Here is a 26,565-nt window from a genome sequence, read left to right on the forward strand (position 1 = left end):
TATGGTGGACTGTTGTAAATTGTATGCAACAGCATTCCCACATCTTTAACACATGCAAAACATGCATGGCCTGCTAATATGCAAATCACTAAACCGTGATTCCAGTTTCTGGCTCTTGGCTTAGGTACACTACAGTGTCATCAAAATGGAAGAATTTGTTTCCCCAAGACAAAGGATTAGTGATGTAGCAGCCACAACACAATTGCATTAATTAATAGCGCCTAAGCCTTCTTGTGGCCAACCCCAACAAATGATCTCACAATTGTTGCTATTCTTTCCAACAGATGAGGCTTGTACACTGCTAATTTTCTTTCCAGAAGAAAAGCCTGTGCGCCTTACTTCCGTGAGAAGCTGTGCTAGGTCATTATAATAATAATACCAAATTATCAGCCGTCTTTAAATAGCTGTCGTTTGTACCGTGGCAGCCTTAGCTAAGCTAATGTAATTATTTGGAGCCTACTTTATCTTAGGTAGAAAGAGGCTGACACAGTCACACACACTAATGTGATAAAAGCTTTGCATATCATGGCTTGATTCAAGGATTCGAGAGGTGAGTGTTTATGACAAGGTAATAATGGCTCATGAAAAAAGCCGGTCTGTGAATTGGTTAGTTAAGGTATGATGGATGAGGGCAAGCCTAACCTTATTTCCAATAAAAGTCTCTTGATTTCTAGAGGTGAAGATAATGAATTTGATGTAATTAGGCCATCACTCATTTAATTAAGAATGGGAGAAACCTGACCCTGTGTGCTCCATTTAAGTGGGCAATACAATAATGACATATGTGCAGTTCTTTTACACTGAAAGAAAGAAATGGCGTGATGTTAGCAAATGTTTGCACTTAGCCAACCCATCTTTCACAACATAAGGAGCAAAAACATTTACAAAGAAAATGCATATTACTGCATGAAAGAACCAAGGACCAGTGACCCCATTAAGATACCGTTTAAAAGATATAACTAGATTTACAGCTATAATGATCCAATTAAAGCAGTGATTCATCATCAGATTATTAAGGATGTTTGCAAGGCCCTTATGCGGTACAGTAATGGGAATGGGCTACCTTCTCCTAAATCCTCTGGGTGGGTCCGCTCCTTACACTGCCACGGTAATTTCTTTAACGGCAGAGGAGATCCAGAGAACAGCCCCCCTAAAGGCACCCACCGGTTCCCTCTCAGTGCGGCCCCTCACAGGGTTGACACCTCTCATTATAGCTTCAACTTTTCCACCTCGGAGAAAAACTCACTAAACTTGATCATTGTGGCAGCCCCAGGTGTTGCATTTGTCATCCTGCGACTAACTGGACACCCTTGCAAGCTGATGTCGAATATTCCTTTTTCACAGTTGGATATGGGGACCGGCTGTGATCTATACCTCAGGCTGTGTTAACATTCAGCATGTGGATGGCTAAAATATGTGAAATCAGCCATTATGAGTCCACATACTCACAGGATTTACAATACTTATCATTGCCACTTCATCCCATTATGCTCCTTGAAACCTGAAAACAAAACAATGCACAACTCATAGATGCTTATGTAGCACACACACACACCACATATCCAATTACCTGTAATACACAGTTGAGTTTATCTCACTCCCAGTCATTATCTAAATTGCCAACGTATTATTAAAGCACCTGTTTGAGACGTGTATCTTTTTCTCTCCTAATAGAGCCCAAAGGGAGTGTTGTTTCGGATGCAACCCTCTGTAGAGTCCAGAGGAATCAGCTTTACAACCATTTTCCAAAACAGAAGCATGGGAAAGTGCACCACACCTCACCATTATGCACTGAACAAAAACGTATCTGTCATGACACAGCGAGAGGTGCAATCGAGAGATTAATTATGTGATTGTAGAAAAAGAGCTCACCCCTCAGTCAGCGTTGCGCCTTATTACATTACATTGGCCTCCGGAGAAGGCCAATTGACTTTCGAGGCACATATAGCTTCTCCACAATGAGCCGTCCACACAGCAACATCGACGCTGATTGAGAGCAGTGACAACATTTGAAGGTGCACCACATTTACTGGTTTGCTGCAATTCCCGCAGCATCAAATTAAACCGCTTAAGTTAAATACATCACTAGGCTGTAACATGGGAGTCAATTAATGTTTTGGATAGTATTTGTTTACGCTCGTCGGACAGAAGTAGCTCTGGACTAAGAAGTAATTCTCGAAAGGTAAGGAAAATCAGAGGGCAATGAATTTGAAACGAAAATGATCTGACCAATATATAAAATAAGTGAGTCAGTCATCCATAAATGCCGAATTTGGTTTTTGGTTCAACACCAAATAGTAGCGGAATGGATACCCACATCCTGCATGTGTTAATTGTGTCAATAAAGCAAATAAAGTAAATAAGATAAAATTAATAAACATAAACGAAAAAAAGTCCAATGAAACTAAATCATAATTTGCAGCTCTATCCTGATCAATATCAATCTTCCCCTCAAAAGCTTGATTTTGAAATTGGTGAGTCTCAGCTGTGGCTGACCACAGGTCTTGAGTAAGTGCTATCATTGTTTTATGATGTTTTACTCTTCTCTTGGAGTTTAATAAAAAGCTGCGGTGCATAGCAGCCGACCCTCCTCAAATGCAAGAGTATCTCAGGAAGTTAAAAAAAATGAGAAAATGAACTATAATAGACTGGGGGAATACTGCAATACCCGATATATTCCTCCAGTCAAACTGTTTTCTCTCAAGACACTCTTGTGTCTTTCGCTTGGTAGCCACACGTGTTTAATCAGGAGCCCAAATTGATCCAAGTCCCAGGACCACCACAACACACAGAAGCAGAAGTGAAAGCCCATCGCATGCTTGCATCATTCAAATCAAGTCCACGCAAGAGAGACAAGCTCATGACACTGCCCACTCCTCGGAGAGCCATATATGCAATTGCAGCATGGCTGAAAGGCTGAAAATGTCTCATCCATAGGGACCCTCACAAGCAATAACACAATATGAGAGACAGACAGCTAGATTGAATAGGGGGACAGCTAGACAGGCAGAGATCAAGTCCAATCCCGCTCCTGTCATGAGGCTGGATGTTCGGTGGTCAGGCTTGGCTAATCTAATTCCTGTGCTTTCCCACAAAAAAAAAAAGAGCCAAGTGCCACTCAGGAGAAGTGAATGTGGAGACGAGAGGGGCGCTGGCGCTGGTGGTAAGCTTGAATAATTATGAATCAGGGAGCTTAACCTTCAGGGGAGTTAATTTGAGGAGCACTGGGGATAGGGGAGTGGGACTCTTTATTTCCCTGGGGTGCCCCTAATGCCATTGTGAGGGAATGGAGAGATCAGGACACGCAGCAATATTGTGTCTGTTAGCCACCATATGACGATCTGACCCCTGAGCCTCGCTCACAATCACACCTGCCGTCATCGCGGCTAATTTGCTAAACATATCAATAGCGCGCTGCCGCTGGCCTTTTCTCGACTGCGCCGAGCCATTGATTCAGTCGCTGTGCCGAGTGACAATACCTGACCCCCGAATCCCTCCAACCCCAGCCGACCCAACCGCCCACTGGCCCGCCTAGACAAATCAAATCCTTTAGTAGATAGCGAGGCTTACACATGTACTGGATTTGGCTCCGCAAATATTAAGGGAGTTGTACGATAAGATCATAACTAAAATCAATCAGTGTAATATTTCCTGGCACTTGTTCAACAATTTGATGTCAATCTTTTATTTGATTAGCACCGCCTTTAATCTTTTTTTTTTTTTTTTTTAAACACCCCCACCTGGGTTCCCAAAAACAGAGTGAAGGCCAGGGGAAGACAAAAAGCGGACAGAGACACAAAGCCAGAGTTTGATAAATCACATTATCAAGACTTGGCTCAGCGTGAGTTGGAATTCTTTTATTTGAAGAGGGGCCTCTTGTCATGTTTGTAGCATGGAAGCTGAAAGATGGTCTGGGCGCCTGGCAGAAAGACCCCGTTGTGTGGCAGCGGACGTCTTTGGCAGCACAGACCTTGACATCTGGATCCAGTTTGCTGGGAGCACACGCAGACACGCCTGACTCTGCCAACTGGGAATCTCGCTCCTTTGATTCCAACTCCCATGGTCTGCTCTAATTGTCATCCCTCATTATTTAGTCAAAGGTGGAGGGATGAATCATAAACTATTACAGAGCAGTGACATTTCCTGATCCTCCCCAACCTCACTCCCTCTGCTCATCTCAGCTGATAAGAACGATGAATCTCATCCACGGCCCGAGTGCAAACATCTCTTGTATCTTTTAAGGAGGAGCTTTGCGTTCTTCTGAAATCCCACAGATGCAAGAGGGGAGGGGCTGTAGTTGCCGCTCAACTGATGACAGTGTTCAATTAGAGGAGGGCTATTTGCTGTCTGAAATGTCGGTAGATGAAAGTCTGTGTTCAAATTGGGCCTTAACAGCAGCAATTGCAGGGATTACTGCAAATAAAAGCAGCATGTTTTCTGCGGTAGTGTAAGGAAAACAACCCCCCAGGGAGGGGCTCAAATACTATTTTGTGAGTGAATACTCGGGGATGTTAATATAGTCTCAACAAATTTAATTCTAAAATCTAATTAAGAGTCTTTGGTGCATTTTAACACATTCTTTTACCAAAACAAGCACCGGCCAGAACATTAAATATCTTCCAGTCACGTAAAAACTGGACCAAAAATATAGCCCTTAAAAATAATCGGGATAAAACAATATATTTCAATAATAGTACTGAGTTTATAATTTTATCGTCAGTTTTTAAACCAATTCATTTGTAGCTTCTTTCAAACAAAACTTAATCACCTCTTTGAGATTGAGACATTGTTTCAACCAAGATTAGTACGATGGCATAGAATTATTTCAGTTACTTCAAGTACCTTCAATACATGTAATATAATCAATTATTATTGAGTAATACAAATAATACTCTAGTACATCAAATCTAATTCAATAGTACACGACATTGATAATAATAATAATAATAATAATAATAATAATAATAATAATTCATACTAAACATTTTAAAAATACTTGTTGCAGTTGGATCAGCAGGACCATGTCATACTGGACAAAAAAAAGTAAGATTTGAACGTACACAGTAACTAATGCACTTTCAATGCAGCCTTCTAATCACAAAAGTTTACACAATTTAATTATGACCTCTGAACTGACAGCTATGTTAAGGCATGCAGCACTCACCAAGTGAGAACAAGTTTTGCTGATGTAAAGTTGATCAAGGACATGCCGAAGCTTTGATGGTTTTGGAAGCCGTGAAGCGTGAGTATTTGTTGTGCTGCGGTGTGTACGTTTGATTGTGTAACGTGCCCTGTTCATTGCCGCTCAAGTGGAAAAAAGTGTGTGTCATGTACACACAATATGACATCCTGTGTTCAGTCACTGACTTTCTCATCTCAACCAGTTTCACACTAATAATATTTTTTATCTTTAACAAATAAAATATAATTGCAGGTGAACTGTTAAAAATGTAATGTTTGTGGAATTGCCCAAGATGTTATTAGTGGAATAAACATTCGGGGGAAATGGAGGTGTTTGATGAATAGTGTGTAGCGGGGGCAATTATAGGACCAGAAGACTAAGGGTGCTGGGCTTCTACACAGGCAAGGTAAATTACATTTTTTGTACATTTTAACACAATTTAATTTGCACACGTAGTGTAAGCTTTTATTTTTTTCTAGGTTGTTTGAAATGGAAATAATACACAGAAAAGAAAAACAAAAGATCTCTGAAATTTTAGGGGTGCTGGGCAACATTGCATTTTTTTTTAAAGGGCAGGAAACACCTATGGTTTATATTATCGTCTAATTCCTTGTGGTCTGGACTCAAACAAATATCAGTGTCCCCTTAATCATATTACATGAATACAGGACAATTACATGTAATGTTTATATAATAGCTGCAATATTCCACACCTTGCTTTGACTCATCTTTTTACAACGGCCACCTCTCACTCATCGTAGAGTAAATGCCATTTTTCCTATTGAATGCTGAGCCCAGCAGCAGATTGAGCGGGCTCTGATTTCAGTGTTAATTGCGTACGTCCACTTAAGGAGCTGACAGCCTGGAGAATGAGGATGCTTGCAGGCCTGTGCAGCACGACACTCATCCATCACAGCCTAACCGATTGCATCCCTCGGTAGGCTCAACACGCTAACACCATTAGCTCTACTGCTGGGCATCTAACTAGCACATCACTCACACAGCTACATGCTAACAGCATTACAGCTAATGCTGGCCCTCTAACTAACACATCCGTCAAAGGACTGCAAATCCTCCAGCGCAACCGAATCACACACTGTTGTGGGACACAATCAGCCGCATTATTTGGCTACTGTTATTTGTGTCCCTCTGTTGTTAATGTCCTTTATCTCTGAATGCCACTGATGTGATACTGCACTTGTGACCGTATGGTTGAATGAGCTTGTCTCTTTCGAGGGAATCGTTTACATCTGATTGTGATTGCCGATTTAACAATGACAATACACCTCTTGGATGATTTTTAATTAGAACAAGAATCAGTGAAATAATGGTGTATGGAAACCATAAAGTGGGGAAGCGTCCATCCATGGGATGATTTTCTTGCTTTATTTAAGATCTGTGCCAATGTGCTAACAGCATTAATGAAGTTATAAAGAATTATGAGAGGAAATCAAATTTGCCTCGCCACTTGAGCGCCACAAAAATGCCAAACAATAAACTACCAGATTGCAAATTAGATCAGTAAAAATATCAAACACATTGCAGTGCAGGAAAATCCATAATTGCATTTAGAGCCTTGCCGCTCCTGAGGGAAAAGACACTAAAGATCATCAGCAGGCTACATGGGGGCCGCTATTGACAGAGTGGTAAAAATCGACAGGCTAACTAAATAAACACTGCAGGCTCCATTAAATATTCAACTGCTGAGATTTGACAGTCTAGCGTGCCTGCCTCTCCCCATTGCCTCCATTGGCTTCCCCCTGCAGCACATCTTTTCTGTCTCCCCTTCTCCTGCACACACACTCACACACACACAGCATCCGCACACGTACTCTTGCTCTTCCCCCTCGCTCCCCCCCTCCTATGTGGCTCCTGACAGCAATAAATGATGCAGTGCCTGAGGGTGCTGTACCAGTGGGAGACCTGAAAGGATAGAGCAGGAGAGCAAAAGAAATAAAGGGGAGACAGCCTATGACCAATGGCCATTAACCAAGGCCTGAGACAGGGCCCTATGACATCCAATGATATCTTCCCCCTTAATACACACTCTTCTCTCAGGCAGAAGCACACACACATGCTCTGTACACCAACACATTTGCAGGAGAAACACATTGAAAGTCTGCTAGACCAAAGAAACGTTATTTTTGTTTGTTCGTCAATGTAAAACCCTGCAAAACAAATCATCTGGAAAATCGTGGGGTGGCTGGGTACATAAAGTAGAACAGAAAACAAAGGTGCATATTATGGAATTGGTTATATATATATTTTTAAGGCTGCATCTTTTAAAATGAATAAATAATGAATCTTAAAAACAAGTGTTTCCGGGAAATGACTCTCTGTGAAAGGTTATAGTTTGGAGCTGATCCAAATTTGAGTTGTTGCCACTTCTAGTTTATGTTTCAATACTACAAAGACTGTCAAGCCTGTTTATACAGAGTAGTTACGGAGTCCTCATTGTTGCTAATTTGAACAACTGACTGAAATAAAGGTCACACCTAAAATTCTTCCTAGAAGGAAAGAAAAAAAATCCACATGCCACCTACTCTTGTAGCCTTTGGACAAGATCTAATGCATTCATCAGTTGTGGCGAGGCGAGTGACTTTATGCAAAAGAGAGATGACAGTGTTATTGCACAAGGAATATCAATGGAGTAATTACTGTTCCATGGCTGTTGGCTCACTGCTGCCGCGCCCAGCCACTGCGCTTCATTTCTCAGCCTTCCTCTCAGGGGAGAGATGAGCGGCGGGCTCCTGAGAGCAGAGCTAATAATGGCAGCTCGGATACAGGCATGGCTTAGACGAGCCCCGGGGTCCTGTGCTGCAGACTGCTAAACGTTGCTGGGGTCTCAAGAGAGCCCCAGAGCAAAGATGAAATGATTAAAAAACAGCCCGACCTGACTGACAAGCTGACCAGCTACCTATAACTCTTACGTGGAGGGTCAAACTACCAGTATGCTCTTCAATCATAACAGTGGGTGAATTCTTTGGACATTAACTTGTGATATTGAATGATTAGAAGAAAAAAAAAAGAAGATATATATGGCATAACACCATGCTCTCTAATAATACGCATAACAGAATATTTAATAAAATAATTAATGGTTATTTACATCAAGTGGCAGTGTCATCTATAGGGCTAACTACAAAGCCATAAAGTATGTTTAAGTGCGCCATCATAATAATTACATCTCATGACTATGATCTATGGGCCAAACTGCTTTGGCATGTGAAGTGTCATCAAATTAGTTTTGGGGCTTAAACATAGCATTCTTTTAAACGTGCGATACCAGTGAGTGCCTGTAACATGTCATCGTCATCATCTTTACATGTGAGGGAATGTGTCATAAATAAAAGCTGTGAGGGGCTGAGAGTTCACCTGGTGTGAAGAAGGCAGCGAGGGGAGAGATGCCAAAGAACAAAGGCGGGGATAGGCCCTGGAGCTTAGTGAGCTAAAGGAATGCTTCTCCCACACACCTTAAAGAGGAAAAAACTTCTACTACAGATTTAGGATTTGTTTTTTTTCTTCTGAGTTCAAGGTTGAACTTTAATATTTCCGCCACAATGTGGGACATTTCGACATGCAACAAACAAGTGATGATGAAAAAGGTGATGCCTTGCCATTTGTTTCCAGGTCAGGTGTATCTGTCACACTGTCCTGACACCTCATACATCTTGCAGGAAAGAACCAGCTTATCTCCATACTTATCTCACCAGCAATAATTCCTACTTATAGCTGTAGCCGTTAGCAAATGGTTGAACATGATGGGAATCGCAGACCCGGGTGGTACACCACTCCCACACCAGCAGTTACACACTGCCAGATGCCACTGAAGCAAGTCACGTGATTACTGCAAAAAGAAAGATTGTTGACAAAGACCAACCCTGCACAACCGGCGACGTGGCTGAACGTTGAGTCCATGATAGACCCACCGTTGACACCTAGTTTTACTATGATTCAAAATTTGAAACGCAGATGAACGGCAGTCGCAATGTCATAGATGTAATGGCCTATCAAAAACACCCTGAGGTATCACGTGATCTTTCACAACAAAATAATAACAAAACATTTGAATTGTAACACTTTTAAGTCCTTGTAATACCAGTGCGACAGACACACGGTACAAAAATATACTGTACAGACATATGAAATAAAATAGTGGGGTGCATTTAATTACAAAAATTACATTTCCAGGTGCCAAGCAAGATCCCGCTGGCCCCTGCCAAGCTCTATCAATACAGTATATATAAATACATCTTAGGGCTGCACGATATTGGAAAAACAGCAGCAAACTAAGCAAGCACAAGGATTATGCCCAACTATTGGGTAGCGGTGTGCATTTAAGTTTGCATTTGACTGGTCAAATTCAGATAAAAACATACAATTCCATGATAAAATTGTTGCATGTCTTTGCAATTTGCATATTGTATAGGGTATTATTGCGATTACAATATCTTTTCGATAAACCACGCAGCCCCAATACTACATACTACTTTCATCATAATTCTCTCTCTCTCTCTCTCTCTCTCTCTCTCTCTCTCTCTCTCTCTCTCTCTCTCTCTCTCTCTCTCTCTCTCTCTCTCTCTCTCTCTCTCTCTCTCTCTCTCTCTCTCTCTCTCTCTCTCTCTCTCTCTCTCTCTCTCTCTCTCTCTCTCTCTCTCTCTCTCTCTCTCTCTCGCTCTCTCTCTTTCGCTTTCTCTCTCGCTCTCTCTCTCGCTTTCTCTCTCGCTCTCTCTGTGTGACACCAAAGTTTTGAATGGTAGTGTATATATATTTCATATATATATATGTACATAATCTTTTGGCTAAAACTTAAGACTGTGTACTTCAAAGACAAATGTGTGGATATAGTAAATAAAACAAATTGGGGACCTAGAAAGACGGGAATGTAACATTGCTGTGCAAAGTAAGAGTTTCCATGAGCATTTGCCAAAATACCATTAAATGTTATGGGCACACACAGCATGTTGGTCAGCACAGTGGGAGAATGACATCTTACACTGTGCAGGGCCTCATTTTGGACCGTGCAGACGGCTTCAAAAAGAACTTAACTGTCAGGGAAAAACAGCCTATCCACTTAAACAACGGGGAAAAAAACAACTCACTGTGACATTAAACCAAAAGGAAAACATCATGCCTTTTGCATTGCAGATAGTTATGCAATATTATTTTACTATAAGCCACAACAAGCTGATCCTAATAAGAAGGCGAGGCCAAAGGCTGTTAACAAGGAGAATCAGGTAGAATTCTATAAAAGTAATGATGCATAGCGGCAACACTGTGACAGAAATAATGGAGCTCCACTGCCCATGAGAGATGGTTCAAAGGCACTCCAACACTTGTCAGCCACAGTTTATTACTTCCCTGAAATATCTGTAAAGGAGGGAACCATTGAGCAAAAGAAAACTGTTTTAGAGCTGGTGGTGTAAATCTTTTTTAATGCTACTGCGTCGTAGTGCCGCTTCCAGAAACCGCTCGCTGTTTCTCCTTCCCCATGGTTCCCTCATTATACATTGTCTTGAAGAAATGGCGACCTTTTCACTTCACCCTCTCGAATATTGCAAACTGTAAGCACTTTCCAAAGTTCGAACTGCTGCCATGACGTCTGCCAAGATTCTGTCAATTGCAGTTAAGTTTTTTTCGCTCTTTAATTCCTGTGGCTGTTGTTAAAGGAGGCCACGACACAAAGCCAAACTTGTGATACACAGAAGCATGCTGTTAAAGTACAAACTTGATATGGATATTTGTGATATCATGCGGCACGTTCTGGTGGCTACTGCGCTACTAAGTCAACTTCACTCAAAGTATCACCCCTTCGATCAAGCTTTGGATGTTTTTTTTCGTGCCGAGAGGAAGGATTTAGACATGAGTCCTGAAGCCCTCCTCTAGCTCACCCCCAGGATAGGTTGGTTCCTAGTGGGATGTTTTTGTGTGGAGAGGCCAACTCTCTTTCTTATCTTTCTGTCATCTCTGTGGGACAGCGGGGCATGACTCCTTCTCTGGCTCCAGAGCCACAGGCTTCCCCTGGACACCAAACCGCTGCGCCTGGCTCCACACTCTTTTTGTGAGGGTGGTTGTTTAGGGTGTGTCAGAGCCTATTAGCGCCAGAATGTGTGAAAAAAGCAGAGCTGGGTGTAGCAGAATTTGTACAAAAAAAAAAAAAAGAAACCGTTTTTATGGCTCATTTTGCCCGTCTTATGTGCCAGCAGCGCTGGCTTTACCACATTAGGTAGTGCAGGCGGAAAGAAACTTTTGGACAATCATGAAAGAGTATGAAGGTCTGTTTGGTCTATTCTGCAGCTTACCTAAGACCATCTGAATTTTCTGAGTTGGTAAACCACAACCCACTGTATTATTTTATTATTTAATCAGATCAGATTAAGGGCACTTGGGAAAATTCAAAAAAACATTCACATATATTTTTGTCCAAGAAATGTCACCTGTATTTTTGTAGGTATATATTATTAAACAGTTATATATAGTTACAGTTATATCTTGGTATAAAAACCGCCCCCTTTGAAAGACTGCAAACTTTGCTGTAAAATTGTAATCAAAATGAAATTCTATCATAAAATGAGGAATAGCATCATTTCTGAACGTTGTTCCTCAAATAGTTATTGAAGTCGGAAAAGTGTCATTCTGGACCGCTTAATCTACACTCATGTGGGAACTCTGTAATTTGGAAGCAGGACTAATTTTGCTATGAATTTATGTTGCCAAAACAAATAGGTCTGCACCATTGTGGCTAAAGGAAACTGTAACTTAAATGGGTCTAAATTCATATTGTTTAGCTCTCGCATCTCTCTTTGTACTGTGTACTGACGCTTTTGACCTGGGTCCTGCAGCCGTGACTTTTGGTTAGTATAAGCAGAATGCAACTGAAAGCTGCCAAGTTGCCTTCGTGTGATGTTTCCAGGCAAAGATGGACCAATTAATCTGATTATAGTTGCAAATCCTCTGACATGTAAAGGACCTTGCGCAGCCATGTGCAGTACAGATGTGTATGAGTCACGATGTACCTGTATGTATTATAGCAAAGGTATGGCACCATGTGGCGGGTAAAAATACACACTACGTTCTCGAAGATTTATGACAAACTTCAAGTGGCATTTTGCAAATATGAATCAGTCTGATGAATGGGAATGGAATTGTTGATGTGAGAGATGTAAGAAGCTGTAACTGCATATAAGCAAAAAAGTGGCCGCTGTTCAGAGGTGCCAAATTGAAATCCGCGCTAAAATAGTAAATGGTCTGTCAAAGACCTCAGTCTGTTTAAAAACACAACACCCATGCTCTGAATGGCTTTAAACAACCACTTTTCATTGGCATGGCAATACGAAACGGGAGATCCTCACAGCGTCAATCTTGAGATGCGAGCCAGTCACAGCTCCATGTCCCGGCAGGACTAAGTGAATGTTTGTACCACTGACTGCGGCGGCCTATCAAAGGTGCTGAGGAAGTGGAACGGGGAGCTGACAGACAGAGCCTGATACTGCACTTCCACTCGGGTCCAATCCCCAGCAAACCCCGGTGCTGACAGCCAGGATATAGCACTCATCCACAGGCCACAGCCCAGACGCTGGGGCCCAGCAAAGGAGAGCGAGGAGAGGGCCGCTTGGCTGATGATAGAGACAAGAGGGTTACGGGGGCAGTGGGGTGGGGGGGTACGCAAAGGCGGTCTGGTGGCACGCACCGCGTACCGACTCCCGAAGCAACATGACCAGCGGGAGAATCCACAGACTATGTCGCTTGCTGCCAACAGCATGTCCAATTCTTGGCCAAGTGAAAGACCCACTTCACAAACACGCAAGCGGCAGCGCTCCTCACGCAGTCGTTCGGTTACACACAGGCGAGCCATTTCACACAGGAATGCAAAACACACGATCAAATGAAGAGATAAACAGGCTGTATTAAGAAACTGCAAAGACACATTCAATGCAGAGACGCTTTAGATGGCATTTTTCCTAAAACCATATTTTACGGTTATTTAGCAGACTCAGATTTGAGGGGGAAACCATTGAACGCAGTCATAACAGATGGTGACCTCACTGTAGTCTCACTGGCAGTATGTCATTACTGACATTAAAATTCACACAAAACATTCATCCAATTTTTTTTTTAACATTTTGGGTCGCTGAACCTCTCGTGCCAGATGAGTCGATAAACATGACCTCATCAAAACTTCAGGTCTTCTGGTATTTGTTGCAAAGCATATCCTTAGAAGTGACTGCGAGTCAATAAATAATGTCGTCTGAGTGTGTGCAGTGCAGAAGCACTACGGAGTGATGGAGGTTGAGAGGCCACTGGTGACCTCTGCTGCATGCTGCGAGAGGGCTCCGCTAGAGATGTCTCTCCAGCTGGGATCACAACACAACTTCGAAGCTCTGGTTTCACGGAACAGCTCCGGCGCACCCCTGTGTGCTTGGGCCTGCAGGGCTAACGTGAGACAGACAGATACTCGGGGGGCCACTGTGCTTACTCAGCCCACCTACTCTCAGGAGGAGGCTGCGACATGTATAGGGCCCAAAGATTGATTGGGGGCTCCTTGAGATGGCATATTTTGTTCTCGTCCTATGGTGGTGTTTGAGCCAACTAGGCCTATTTCTGTTGAGCCTTTGCACTAAAACAAAATGATATGGCCAAAAGTATAAAGACTATGCTAGTAATCGTTAGTTCTCTTTGAATATTAATTCTTCATCTTCCCAAGTTATGTTGAACAATTCTATGCTTTAGATTTTGTACTAAGAACTTGACTTGACCTTGGACCTCAATCCTATTTTGGATGAACAAAAAAAAAAAACTAAATTGTAAACCAGGCCATGAGAGCCTGTGCTTTAAGGTTGAAACAAAAAACTTCACAGGCTTTGTAATAAAACATTAATAGAATATACAAACCAACTTTGAATTCATAGCACGTTGAATTCTCATAGTCATCGACTTTGTGTGACCAAAAAGAGCTGCAAGATGCCATGCGCTCCCACAAAAAATTCTTTGGAATCTCTTCCAAGTTTTATCCCTTTATCCATCAGCCTCTGAGAGGCACTATATCAGTTTGCAGGAGTCGGGAGTCCTGGAATTTCCCTAGAAGATGTATTTGAAGCAGCTTTCAGAGAAACATTAATCCACTGCAAACAGAAGAAGAAATGTAGAGGAGCAGGAGGAAGGACTAGCTGTGTACAGCAGGGGAGTAGGGCCTAGAATATCGGTATCCTAGGTACACTCGGATGATTTCTTTTTTCACGTCATGCATGTACAAGATGGGCCTTTAGATGGCGGTTGCCTGGATGAGGCTCTGGGAGGAAGACTCATCTTCTGGACCCCCCTACTCCCAACTCCACCAAGCTTTAATGCAGACTCTTCACATCTGCTTCGGCTTACATCAGCACCTACCACGTCCCCATCATCTCCACCTCCCTCCCTCTTCTTCACTCCCCCATCAGGATCATCCAAATATTTCCCCTGGCTGCTTTTTGAAGCTTCCATGGGTCACGGGACCTTATGCACAAATCATGCTGGCTAGCTGTGGGGGGGCTGGTCACAGGGAGCGAAGTGAGTCAGACTCAAAGAAACCCAATCTGCACTCTTTTCTTACAGAGTGAGTTTTCTTGCCAAGAAAGCCATCAACAGTCAGCACGCTGATGCTAACCAGCGTATTTTGAGAGCTGTCACTGTAGATGCCATCCTGGCAACAGATCGCAGCCGAATTCCCTAGCCACACCAGGCGGACAGACAGAGAGTAAATTCAGCGAGTCTGACAGCCTGCAATGGTTTAACATGGGGTTTAGCCCCAAATACATGCTCTGGGTTGATGTTGATGGATGGATAACCAAATCCATCTCAGTGTTGGCAAGAAAACATAGATGTTGGTTTTTACACTGTGACACCAGGCAGATATGATGCTGAATGATGGATGACTGAGAAAGGGTCTCAAACAAATGCAAACTTAGAGAATGCTGTGAGCTTCTCATTAAAACAAAACAAATCAGACTCTAAGACTTATAGAAATACTACATCTAATTCCAGACTGTAGAAGAATGAGCCAGCATGAAGCGATCCTTCGACTTGCAGAGGAGATGCTTGGCAGAAATCTGCAGTGCTGGTTAAAGTAATCACATTGGTCTCACTGCATCTGATCTGCAGTCTAACAGACTTCCAAACAGTTGAATGAGTAAATAAAGTGCCCCAAGGGAGTCCCGCGGGAGATGGATTACCACAAGGGTGCGCACACAAAGGAGCTGATGCCCCACAACCCGATGTGAGCCGAAGACAAAAGCCAGCGCTGGACCTTGACCAGCGAAGCGGCAAACTTTATTAATCTCATCCTCGACTGAATTGCAAGTACGAGATGAGCATATCGTCTGCTATGTGCAGGTACATGCTTGGAAATGAACTCCGTGCCTGCGTGGATGCAAAGCGCGTTTGTGCCGATATTTCGTCATCACTGTTGTGCTTATGTTGGCGTGGACATGTCCGCTCGGGTGCATGGACCACATAAGATGCGTCTCATGCTCACTTGGCTGTGGAGGCCAGGTCTCGGGGGGTACTAAGGGCTCTGGCATTCTGTGGCCTGGCCCCATTCTTCCTTCTTTTTGGGTCTGACACAAATAAAAGGATTAGGAGCCCCCGTTTCCGTCAGACCCTCTATTCAAGACAAAGCTCTGACCAGCTTAGTGTCACACTTAATGATAAAAGTGCAGATCTCTGTCAGTCACTTTGGCGCAGGAATACCGGTTTTGGGGGGCTAATCTCCTTTGATGAAGATTAAATGTTGTAAGGTAGGAAAGACAAAGAAATGTGTTTTGTAGTATCTGTACAAATATCTAGATTGTTAAAATTTAGAATGACGGTCAGCCAGCGAGACAAGTGCTAAAATGGAAGGTGAATGTGGGCCGGTGGAAGGATCTTAGATTACAGACAAAGAGGGGGGTGGGGGGGGGACGGCAAGTGCACACGCATATTTGCCCACACCCTCCCCAAATGTGGGGTGCACATTGGCAAATGCACTGCTCTGCCCATTGCCATGTAGAACTAGAATGTGTGACATGAGTGTGAGAGTAAGCCTTGAGCACACAAGAGTCTGAATGCAGCACTTGCCACTGTGATGCCAGTCCTCTCTAGTGTATCTGTGAAAAGCCTACGTGTTGGAAAAACATTCCAGACTGGGATCACATATACTCGGCTGGGGCCAATAGTGACTCTGGTAGCCAGCAGCAGAGGCCGGGTCTCCATTTCTCATGCGCGTTTCAACGTCCCGCCTGAAGAAACAAGTGGGGGCTATTTCCAAACAAATGTGCCTCGCACATGAGCAAAATGAGACAAACGGATGTGAAATGTTATTGAAAATGCGGCAAAAATTTGCACCAGCACGCCCGTGACAATATTAAACATGAAACATTTTAGTGCAGCCGCATTATAACATTTTAAATCTCTTGATTTAAATGTGTAAGTGGCAAATTAAGCGGCAAATGATAATTGAAAACATTTGCTCAGAGAAATTCAGAAGCAGTATTTCACACATTTCGACAAAATCTAATTTGTAAATTGCTTTTAATGGGTTGTGGTTGCTTTCCCTTTTTGTTATGAAAAGTTGTCATGCTGTGAAAATAAACCTGAAGGCCTGAGGTCTTGGAGCCAGTAATGAAAATGACTCTGTTGCCAAGCCTAGGACTTTCTCTCTGCAGTGTCACTGATTAGCTTACCCGATTGACTGACATGTCCCACTGGCTGCCTAACAGCCGGCTTTGGGAGATGAGGTTAAATTGTGGCTACCAACAAATTGCATGCTTGAGTTCCTCTGGACCCCTCCGCTATCATGCAGTGTAATGTGAGCACACCAGGCAGATCCCTCTGCAGATCCTTCTCCTCCCCTGCACCACTGCACCGACCACGCCATCACACACTCATACACGTGCGCGCGCACACACACACAAACACGCAGACACACAGTGCCGCACGGCCTTCTTTTTCACATCCTTCGCCACTACTCTTGCCTCTAAAGTGGTGATGGCATTACCATGGCTAGAGCCTCTGTGGCTTCACAAAGCATCCTGCAAAATGCTTTGTTTCCCAACTGCACACAAATACATAAACACACATTTATTACCCTGTATTTAAGTCCACTGAAAAACGACAACAGGCAATGTCTTATTAGAATAAAGCTTTATAAAATCATTTAATTTAGTAATAGAAGTATTTTCATTACCTTTTTATATCTGATGTCGCATTTTTAATACCCTTAAACACAGCAAATAATATGTATTAAACAATGTGAGGGTATTCGTTATTTTCCTCTATTAATATCCCAATTTTTTAACTTCACGTAATACCACTACAGGCAAATGGGCCAGAATTTGTGATAAGGCAGAAGATGCAGCCGAGTGTGCTGCTTGGTCAGGCCGGCCCATGTTGACTTAGAACCCAATACTTCCTTAAAGAGGAACAGGGTCAGTGTGAGCTAGCTGCTCACTGAGCATTAAAAATCCCAGCAAGCTGAAGCAATATTATGCAGCTTAGCTTTTCTAACATTACCTAAGAACAGAGCTGAAAAATAAAATTGTATCCTTTATACTATAAAGGATAACGTTTATAGAGTAAATTATGAAAAATCAAATGTGAAAAAAAGGTCTTCCACAAAGGAACAAAGATGAACTTGGAAAATGCTTGGTTGTTTTTAATCCCAAAACGTAGGACAGTCTTTAATTAACTTTGAAACTAACCTACTGGGAAGACAACACAAAGAGCATCTTTTTATTTTTTTTATCTTTAGTTTTTGGTCTATGGGCAATAGTATGTACACAGGCCGCACGGGAGTGTCCCTGGACTGAACGAAATACACACAGGCGCGCACACACACGCACAGTGGAAAAGCGAACACAGAAAGCCAGCCGTCAGCATCTATCCGGCACCACTGCTGCAGCGTCACAAGCTCAGCTAATTAAAAAACAACAAGTTCACAGGAGGCAACTCCAAACAGTTCTAAAAAGGCAGCTCTCAGCACACTTGGGGATCGTCCAGCATGCATGGGAGGTGAGACCGATTCTGGGAGCTCCACTTTTATGGCTTCATCACTGCTGTTTTGATCTACTCCTCATACTCATATGACCTGATTTGAAATTTGGCTTACGTTTGTATAGAAAATGTCTGGCATTCATAAATGCTGCTGTCGCCACTTTTGGCTTGTTTCATCAAGGGTCACTACAGAGAAAAAACGGTTTGATAGTCAAATATAATTATGCATTTCAATACATCCATAATAGCTGGCTCTAGGTTATTCGGTGTAGTATGATGAGGGTTACATTTGTAGATGTAGCCCATGGCACTTTCTAACGAGGCAGTCTATTACAGGGGTGTTGCCCAATACCTCGGCCCACTGATGGCCTCACTACATGGATGCATGGTTAAAGGAAAGGTCCCTCTAGGGAAATGATCTCATTTCTAATGATGCGTGATTGACCTGCGAAGACCAGCGTGCAAACACAAAGTCTCTCAGGGTAGTGTAATTCCAGCGCCTGTCTCGTTCAAGCTTGTTGCTGTCGACGGCTCTGACTGCCATCCACCCGAAAGCTCTCAACATGGTCATATTCACCACAAAATAATATTTTATGTTGTGTTTCTTGTTTGGAGATGTAAAAAAAAAAAAACTAGCTCTGTTGAAGTACATTAAAATCCTATTTGCCAATTTTGATGAAAAAATAAACGGTCAAACATAATTTCATATAAATTTCAATTTCCTTAAATTTAGGTCAACACAACAATAAACAGTGGCAGGGTCAGTGGCATGGTGTTAAAAAAAAGAAAAACATATGGGATAAAAGGATAATAAAATCCAATCTTGTCACTATATAATTGCACTATATAGAGTAAGACAGGTTGAACCGTGTTGGTGGGAGTTTTAATAACACGGTACACAATTGTTTTCCCCTGTCTACCCTTACAGCTGTACCAAAGGTGTGAAAAAAAGAATGCTTGCCAATTCCTTGATTTATTATAGTTGGTGAGAGCTGATTACGAAGCATGAATCAGTTGCTGTAGGAATGTAATTAGGCAGGAGAACCTAGAACGCTAGGAGCTCTCCTCACAGCCCCAGGCAGTTTGTGGGCTGACAAATGCATCTTAAATGGGTGTCATAAAAGTCAAAAAGGTGCCAATTACATCCTTAAATATCCCATCACTGCAAGTGGAATAAACAGGAAAAGGGGACACTGTCTGTCTTTGTACGCGAGTGTGTGACATGCGGGCCGGACCCTCCGCTGAGCTGTGGCCATAAATATGGAGGAGTAGGGGGTTGAAAAGTGTATGAAGAATTAAAAGATGTGTTGAATAGCAGCATGTGAGAAGGATGGCGCCCAGCGGGTTGTTGTTGTTCTGCCAGGCTCGGCTCTGATTTGATGTGCCACACAAGCTGACACCATTCCCAACATTGATCGCAAGGACAAAGGGAGTTGTTACCATTTAAGAGGAGGATCCAATGTATAAAATGTTCCAATCTTTAGAAACACATCGCTACAACTACAAATAGGCCTTGGTTAAAAAAAGGAAGAGGACTGAGGAAGAGATCCTTGTCTCGCTCTCTTTCCCTCCCAGCTTCCACCACCTCTGAGCGTTGACGCCATGACTCTGGTATCCCATAGTTACTGCTATGATTTTTACCCCCTATTGTTATCCCGCAACTACACTGTGACAAAGCTGCTTGAATGGCACACACGGCAATGGATGTAACTCTTTGTTGCTTGCAAGGTGTCTAGCAGGGAGCCACCATGTCCCAGTAATGAAAGTAGATTTGTTAAAAAGACCGCAGACAAAAAGGTGAACATTTGATGACAAGCATGAAAAGCTCCATGCAATGAGAAACTATAGAGCACCCCAGGGTCGTCAAGGCCCAAAAAGCAGTTAAATCTGTTGCTAAACTGCAATATCTGCTCCAATGCTATGTGATCAATGTAACAACAGCAATCGAAAAAAAGTACATACACATATATATATATATACATACACACACACACACACACACACAATAGCACATTAAAATAGTAATTGTAACAAAAAATCTGTATTTAATTATCTTTAAGATAGAATTGCTTTGCTGTCTAAAGACATGATCAAATCAATCATCAAATCACTGCGGCTTCAGTTATAATTACACAAATGTATAATTTAATTTTTTTTTTCAATGGGAATCTCTCAGTCCAACAGTAATTGGTGAACATCATCAAGTTATGCCTTCTATTGTGTCTAATTATGATGCTTTGTGTTAGGAAGTGGATATAGTCATAACCGGCACTCTAAATATTTTAATGACTCACATGCATCTTTTATTTGGCGCATGTTGAAACAAATGAGGAAATACAATTCGGTGTAATTAAAACACACACATTTATGCAAATATAAAATAACTAATACACTGCTGACTTGAAACTACAGATTTAGAGGTAAATTAAAATACAAAATACTGGTTTTATAGAGGCAAGATTTTCTTTCATTGTAAATTGCATGATGATCTTGGAAACGTAAAACATAATAAACTAAGGATTCCTGAATAGTGTTGGGCCGGTGTATGCTGATGAATTTTTTTTGTACTTATAATAATAATAATAATAATAATAATAATAATAATAATAATAATAATAATAATAATAATAATAATAATAATAATAATAATAATAATAATAATAATTAAATGTCTCAAATACATCTGAGTTTTAGAGCAGGCCTACGCAATTGCAGAGGTGTTGTATATGTCTAAGACGGCAATTGTAGAGGTTTTGTTTATTTCTAAGACTGCTCAGCATAAATTGCTTTTTTTATTATTATTATTTCTAGATTAGGTCTAATAAAATGTCAAACGTGGTTTAGCGCATTTCCCGAATGATGCGTTCAATACATGACTCACAAGCAGGCCAAATTGTCACCAAGCATCACCAAAACGCGCTCATACAAAAAGAGGAGCAATTGAAGAGGGAACAAAAAAGCAGTTCTTACTGTTGGTAGTCGTGCTTGCAGTAAAGTTTCCTTTCTCTGAAGTAGCAGCTGGTGATGAGAGGCTGTTGACACACTGTGCACTGCAAACACTCCTCGTGCCACGACGACTCGTTGACCCTCATCAGAAAGCGGTCAGAGATGGGACGGTGGCAGCCTTCACACACGGCCTGGTGGTGACAGTCTGTCCCTGGAAACCAAAGTAAACTTTAGTGGGAACATCCAGTTGCACGTGTATCAAAGCACAGCGTGTCTTTAAATTAAAAAAAGAAAAAGAAAAAGTCCAACGCGGTTTCAGTCACCAAGGATGCAATTAACGCAAATTAAAAAAAAAAACTATAATTGCATTTTCACTGGCGTTACATGTTTTGCTAATTTGTATATTTTTCTTCTTCTTTTGAACGGACTCACCGAGCATAACACCCAGCGCTTGTCCCGATCGCAGCGGATGCTCTTCTATTTTTATGCCGTCCAACATGATGCACGTCTCGGATTGTTCTCCCACGGGGAGTCGTTCCAGTGACACAGGACCTGTTGCAAGATCCATAAGAACACACAGATACACACAACGGGCACTGTCAGGGTAGAAATTAGTCCGACAAGCCGATCGGTCACAAAGCGGCCGTGTTCGGAACCTGTTGAGCCGCCGCCACCACCACCACGACTTTGAGAGACCAATAAAACATCCACCATGGTCGTGAGTGTATACACGTCACAGATAGAAAATAAATGCACAAAAGCGCTCGCTGTCACCTGTAAAAATCAGAACAGAAGACGCGTTTACGTGTTCTTCGAGAGCCGAGCGCTTCGGAGCTGATTTGAGGATCCAATCAGAGTTCGTCCAAGGAGAAAAGAGCAGACAATGAGGTCCAAAGACAGCAGAGTGGAGATGTCCCGGCACCAACCCATGCAGGAGCTTGCTTACTTGCTTGCTTGTGTTCGTGTTGCTGTTCAAGTCTCACATCGTGATTGAGGCGAGTGGAACCTCCCACTCGTGCATGCATGGCTGCACTTTTTTCACTCCCCATCAGGAATTGGGATGCTATTGGAGCACAGTGCAGTGAATCCACGCGGGCCAACAACAATAACATTGCACAAAATAATGGTCATCTCGATAATAGATCGTACGGGCCTTATCTCACGCTTAAACAAAAACGAGAATTTAAGGTTGTTGTTTTTTTAATCTAGAAAACAAGTCAACTTTAGGGTGATGAAATATAAAATCATAAATGTCCTCGCGTGTAATTTAAACGTATAGGGCGCGCGTGCGTGCGTGCGTGCGTACGTGCGTGCGTGTGAGCGCATCACATGGTTTCTTGGGTCTTTTGCGGACTGTTTCCACTGCAATTTGCTCACTCCTGTTAGTGGATGCACCTGGTGATCAGAGGTGATAACCAGAAGATGGAGCCAAGGATGACCAACGAAATTCATCAACGTCTAAATCATAACACTAATGCTACGACTAATAATAATAACAACAACAATAATAATAATATAGACAAAAAAAAAAACATTTAATCATAAAAAGCGGGGTTTTTTGCCATCATAGAACATTCTGTATAGTTAGATATTATTACACGTTGGTTTAGGCTGCTTTTTTATATAACAGTGCAATACACGCAGCGAATTGTCTTAAAATTACGTAATTTACGTATGTTTTTTTAAAAATCCAGGAACACAATCTAAGCACACGCAGGCCAGTGCTCCGACAATAACACAAATTAATTATAATCGATTTCCGTGTATAGAAAGGAAAATGCACGTATCGAAATAAAAATAAAATTAGCGGTCTGGTTGTGATTATTATACTTTTTTTTCTTTGCAAACACCATTCATTACTTTATATACTAGCCTATTTATGAGTAAATCACGATGTGGAAAAGAATGCAAGCATGTTGCAGCTACTACTACTACTACTACTAATACTAATAATAACAATAATAATAATAATAATGATAATAATAATTAACGAATGCAGATAAAGCGGTGAATTAAATACATGCCTTTCTGAGGGAGCTGTAGAGTGAATAAATCTTGTTTTTCGAGGCCTTTGTAGAGCATCCAGGCTGTGACCTGCAGCCCACGTCAGAAAGTAGAGCATATTGGTGGGCGCGCACTCTGCTGTTGACATTAAGAATTGCAGGACTAATCTGAAAATACTTGACTATAGCGCAATAATTTAATAATAACTTGCAACGTTAATGATTTCATTGATTGTCACAGATGCGCCTCCAAAATTGCATGGGCCACCTGACAGTCATAACGTCAAGTCTCTTATTTCCAGCACTTTAGTAGGGGGTTGATTCCAACCTTTCACTATATTCGATTATGGTACCACCGAACACCATTGGAAGCTGAGCATTATCAATACATTTTAATCAATACACTTGAAAAACACCCGCATATGTAGGCTGCGTATACTCACAGGCATTCAACTCTGCAGGTCGCTTGTGCAAATGGGATCATTAATTCAATAAATCAATCGTGTTTTAATGAGCCCCTGCTTGACAAGCCCACGCTCACTTAAAACAAAAAAAAAGAAAAAAACATGCAGCAGCAGTGCCAGCAGGTGTGGGAACACAACTAGAAGTTCTTGCTAAAGTTGAAACATAACGCCCTGCAAGCACCCACAACTACAGTTATGTTGGGTGCAGCCTGAAGGTAAGAGATGTAGTTTGTATATAATACAGTTTGAAGAGGCCGTGCACAACTGCATGAGACGAATATTTAACATTTAAATTCATGCACCTGCATGCTGTTTTTAGAGACTTTTATTCTCATTATTAGGCTATTTTAAATCCGACGGTGAAATATAAATTTCAGATCATGCAGTGTTTTAAGAGTAGTGTAGAAGCTTGCTTTAAAGTGTAACATTTTGCTGAAGCTGTCCCATCCAAAAATTGCCGGTCAACAATTCGATTGAAACAATTGCATACACAATAAAAATATCAATGTTGTTATTTATAAATAAAAACATTTTATTGTAGAGTCTATGCACTGCACCATGCACGTGCAGAAAACGTCAAACATATACAAAATGCGGTCATGTTAAAATACATTTAAACACGTGCGATGTAAGGTAACGTTTTTTTTTTTAGGGGTATGGCTTATTTAGTCCAATAATTAAATACAATTTGGCAAATTACATAGGGTCCACGAAGGACCAAGTCAATTATCGAAATCTAAATTGTAGAGCAAGAATTTGAGGTACTGATGTTAAAGATCACTGCATGTGGTTTGTTTTTTATTTTTTTTTTTTATTTTATTTATTTATTTAGTGACAGTATATATGACAGTTTTTGTGGCAACACGCAGACATCATTCAATCGTTTGGCATATTGCACTAAACATGCATCTTAAAAGCAGATATTTTATAATGGTCAGACATCTAAACATTTAAAGCTCAAATCTTTTTTTTTTTTTTTTGGTTTTTTTTGCATATTGTTGTGAAATAATAAAAACCGGTCCTGAAGGAAAGTATTTTCTCAGTGTAGGAAAGAGCTGTGGAGGTTTCCACGGCTCTTATCTCGTCGCTGATCAGCGCTGATGCCTATTGGAGGGCGCAATTGGTGACGAATCAGCTGTAATTGGACCAGTCTTTCGCGGAACTCACGGAACGTGCAATTTTAGTCATTTTACGGAACATATAAAACCACAACGACGTTCTGCCAAACTGGGCCCATGCATGCATGCCAGTCGGATCTTCACTTCCCTCTCACCTGGTTTTGACTGGGGGAGAACTTTGGATTCACAAATGCGGTTGAATTGATCACCATGCTGACAGAGTTATTTAAAATAAATAGCTTGCCGTAAGGCAAGAGAAAACATGCAGCTCGGTGCTCCCTCTCAATCATGCGCGCTGTTCTGCTTTCATTCTCCAGAACTGCCTTCACTGCCCTGATACAGGCTCAAAAATGTTCCCCGCCTGCGGATTAGGCAAAATCACTGCCAATAGACACCTCTATTTATTCTTGATCAACTGAATTTAACGGGATTTGCCATACGTAGAGAGACGAGATAGCCCGACAATTAGAATTCTGGACAAGTAAACTCGCATGTGATTCCAGCAAAAAAAAATAAAAAAAAATAATAATAATAATAATAACAATTGTAATTGTTGGTCGTACATCGCTTGTGGCCAACCTGCATGCGCGTAATATATCTTAATTTATAACTTATTTATTAGGAATGATTGTCTAATTATAGTCGCAAAGTGCACTCAAACATTAATTAAATAATAAAATATTGCTTTACTAACTAGTTCGTTGGAAAATAAGAGATGCTATACAGTGAAAAAGAAAAACAGATATTGAGTGGTATTGTGTTGTGTATTTTATTGTTTGACTCACCAATTTACTGAAAAAAATAAACGTTTTAAACAAGCTTGATGATAAAGCATGATTTTGTCTGATGACTGTGACTTCCTTTAATACCGGGATTTAAATTGACAACGTTATTTGAAGCCAATAACCTGCCTGGTGTCCTAATTACAACATTGCCTCCTGGTGGGCAAAAATGAATAATACAACATAGTGCTACAATTACACTACAGTACGATACGATACCGTGCATCTTTATTCATACAGCGCTTTCACAACCAGTAAGACATCTTAAGGGAACTCTGCGCAGATCAATCTTTTTCAAAACTTAAAATACTAAATAGAACCAAGGCCAAACGTAATTCATACTCACAGTATGAATAGTCAGTTTAATATTTAGTTTATTTCGGATTCCCCCTCAATATTCATGCATTTTTTAATAGGACAAAACGGTGGAATATTTAAAAACGAAAGAAAAAACTAAACATAAAATATGACGTAATATGAATTCTGTGGAGGTAGTTGGACGAATGAATGAGTTCAATAATGCTAATGTTTTATAGGTCTTTAAATCATAAGTCACTTGCAGTTTGAAATGGCTCACGATTAGTCATTCTGAGGTTACACGACAACGATACATAAAACGGTCCATACATATAAATGTGCATTCAATTAAAGTCGTCAGTCATTTTATCAATCTTTATAAAATATACATACATACGTACATACATACATACATACATACATACAAACATACATACATACATACATACATACATACATACATACATGCATAAATGTACATTCATTCATTCATACATACATACATACGATAACGATAAAGAAACATCGAGATAATAGAAATACCATTTGTCATAGATAAAAACATGGAAACTCTAAAGGTATTAAAATGTATTTGTGTCAGTTTTCAGGGAAAAAGGGCGCGGGTAGGGGGTGGGGGGGTGTATATAAAAAAATTGACAGCAAAAGAAAACACGTTGCAAATCATGAAGTTTCATTTGTGGCACAATGATCAAGATATTTTGACATGCAAAGTGTGAAAAATAATATTTCAAATGCTTTTGTTTTCTG

General features: G+C 41.2%; 1 protein-coding gene across 1 annotated transcript in view; it reads right to left on the reverse strand.

Moving 5' to 3' along the window:
- Nucleotides 1-22,521, reverse strand: part of lmx1bb (LIM homeobox transcription factor 1, beta b) — a 42,558-nt gene extending 20,037 nt beyond the window's left edge. Inside the window, exons 1-5 of the mRNA XM_061279627.1 lie at nucleotides 22,440-22,521; nucleotides 22,080-22,196; nucleotides 21,908-21,967; nucleotides 21,566-21,685; nucleotides 21,158-21,344 (exon numbers count right to left, since the gene is read on the reverse strand). Coding sequence (XP_061135611.1) covers nucleotides 21,158-21,344; nucleotides 21,566-21,685; nucleotides 21,908-21,967; nucleotides 22,080-22,182 — 470 coding nt within the window. The 5' untranslated portion in view covers nucleotides 22,183-22,196; nucleotides 22,440-22,521. The remainder of the gene's footprint in view (nucleotides 1-21,157; nucleotides 21,345-21,565; nucleotides 21,686-21,907; nucleotides 21,968-22,079; nucleotides 22,197-22,439) is intronic.
- Nucleotides 22,522-26,565: the final 4,044 nt, after the last annotated feature.

This window comes from Syngnathus typhle, linkage group LG5 (assembly GCF_033458585.1).
Source record: "Syngnathus typhle isolate RoL2023-S1 ecotype Sweden linkage group LG5, RoL_Styp_1.0, whole genome shotgun sequence".
Taxonomy (NCBI): domain Eukaryota; kingdom Metazoa; phylum Chordata; class Actinopteri; order Syngnathiformes; family Syngnathidae; genus Syngnathus; species Syngnathus typhle.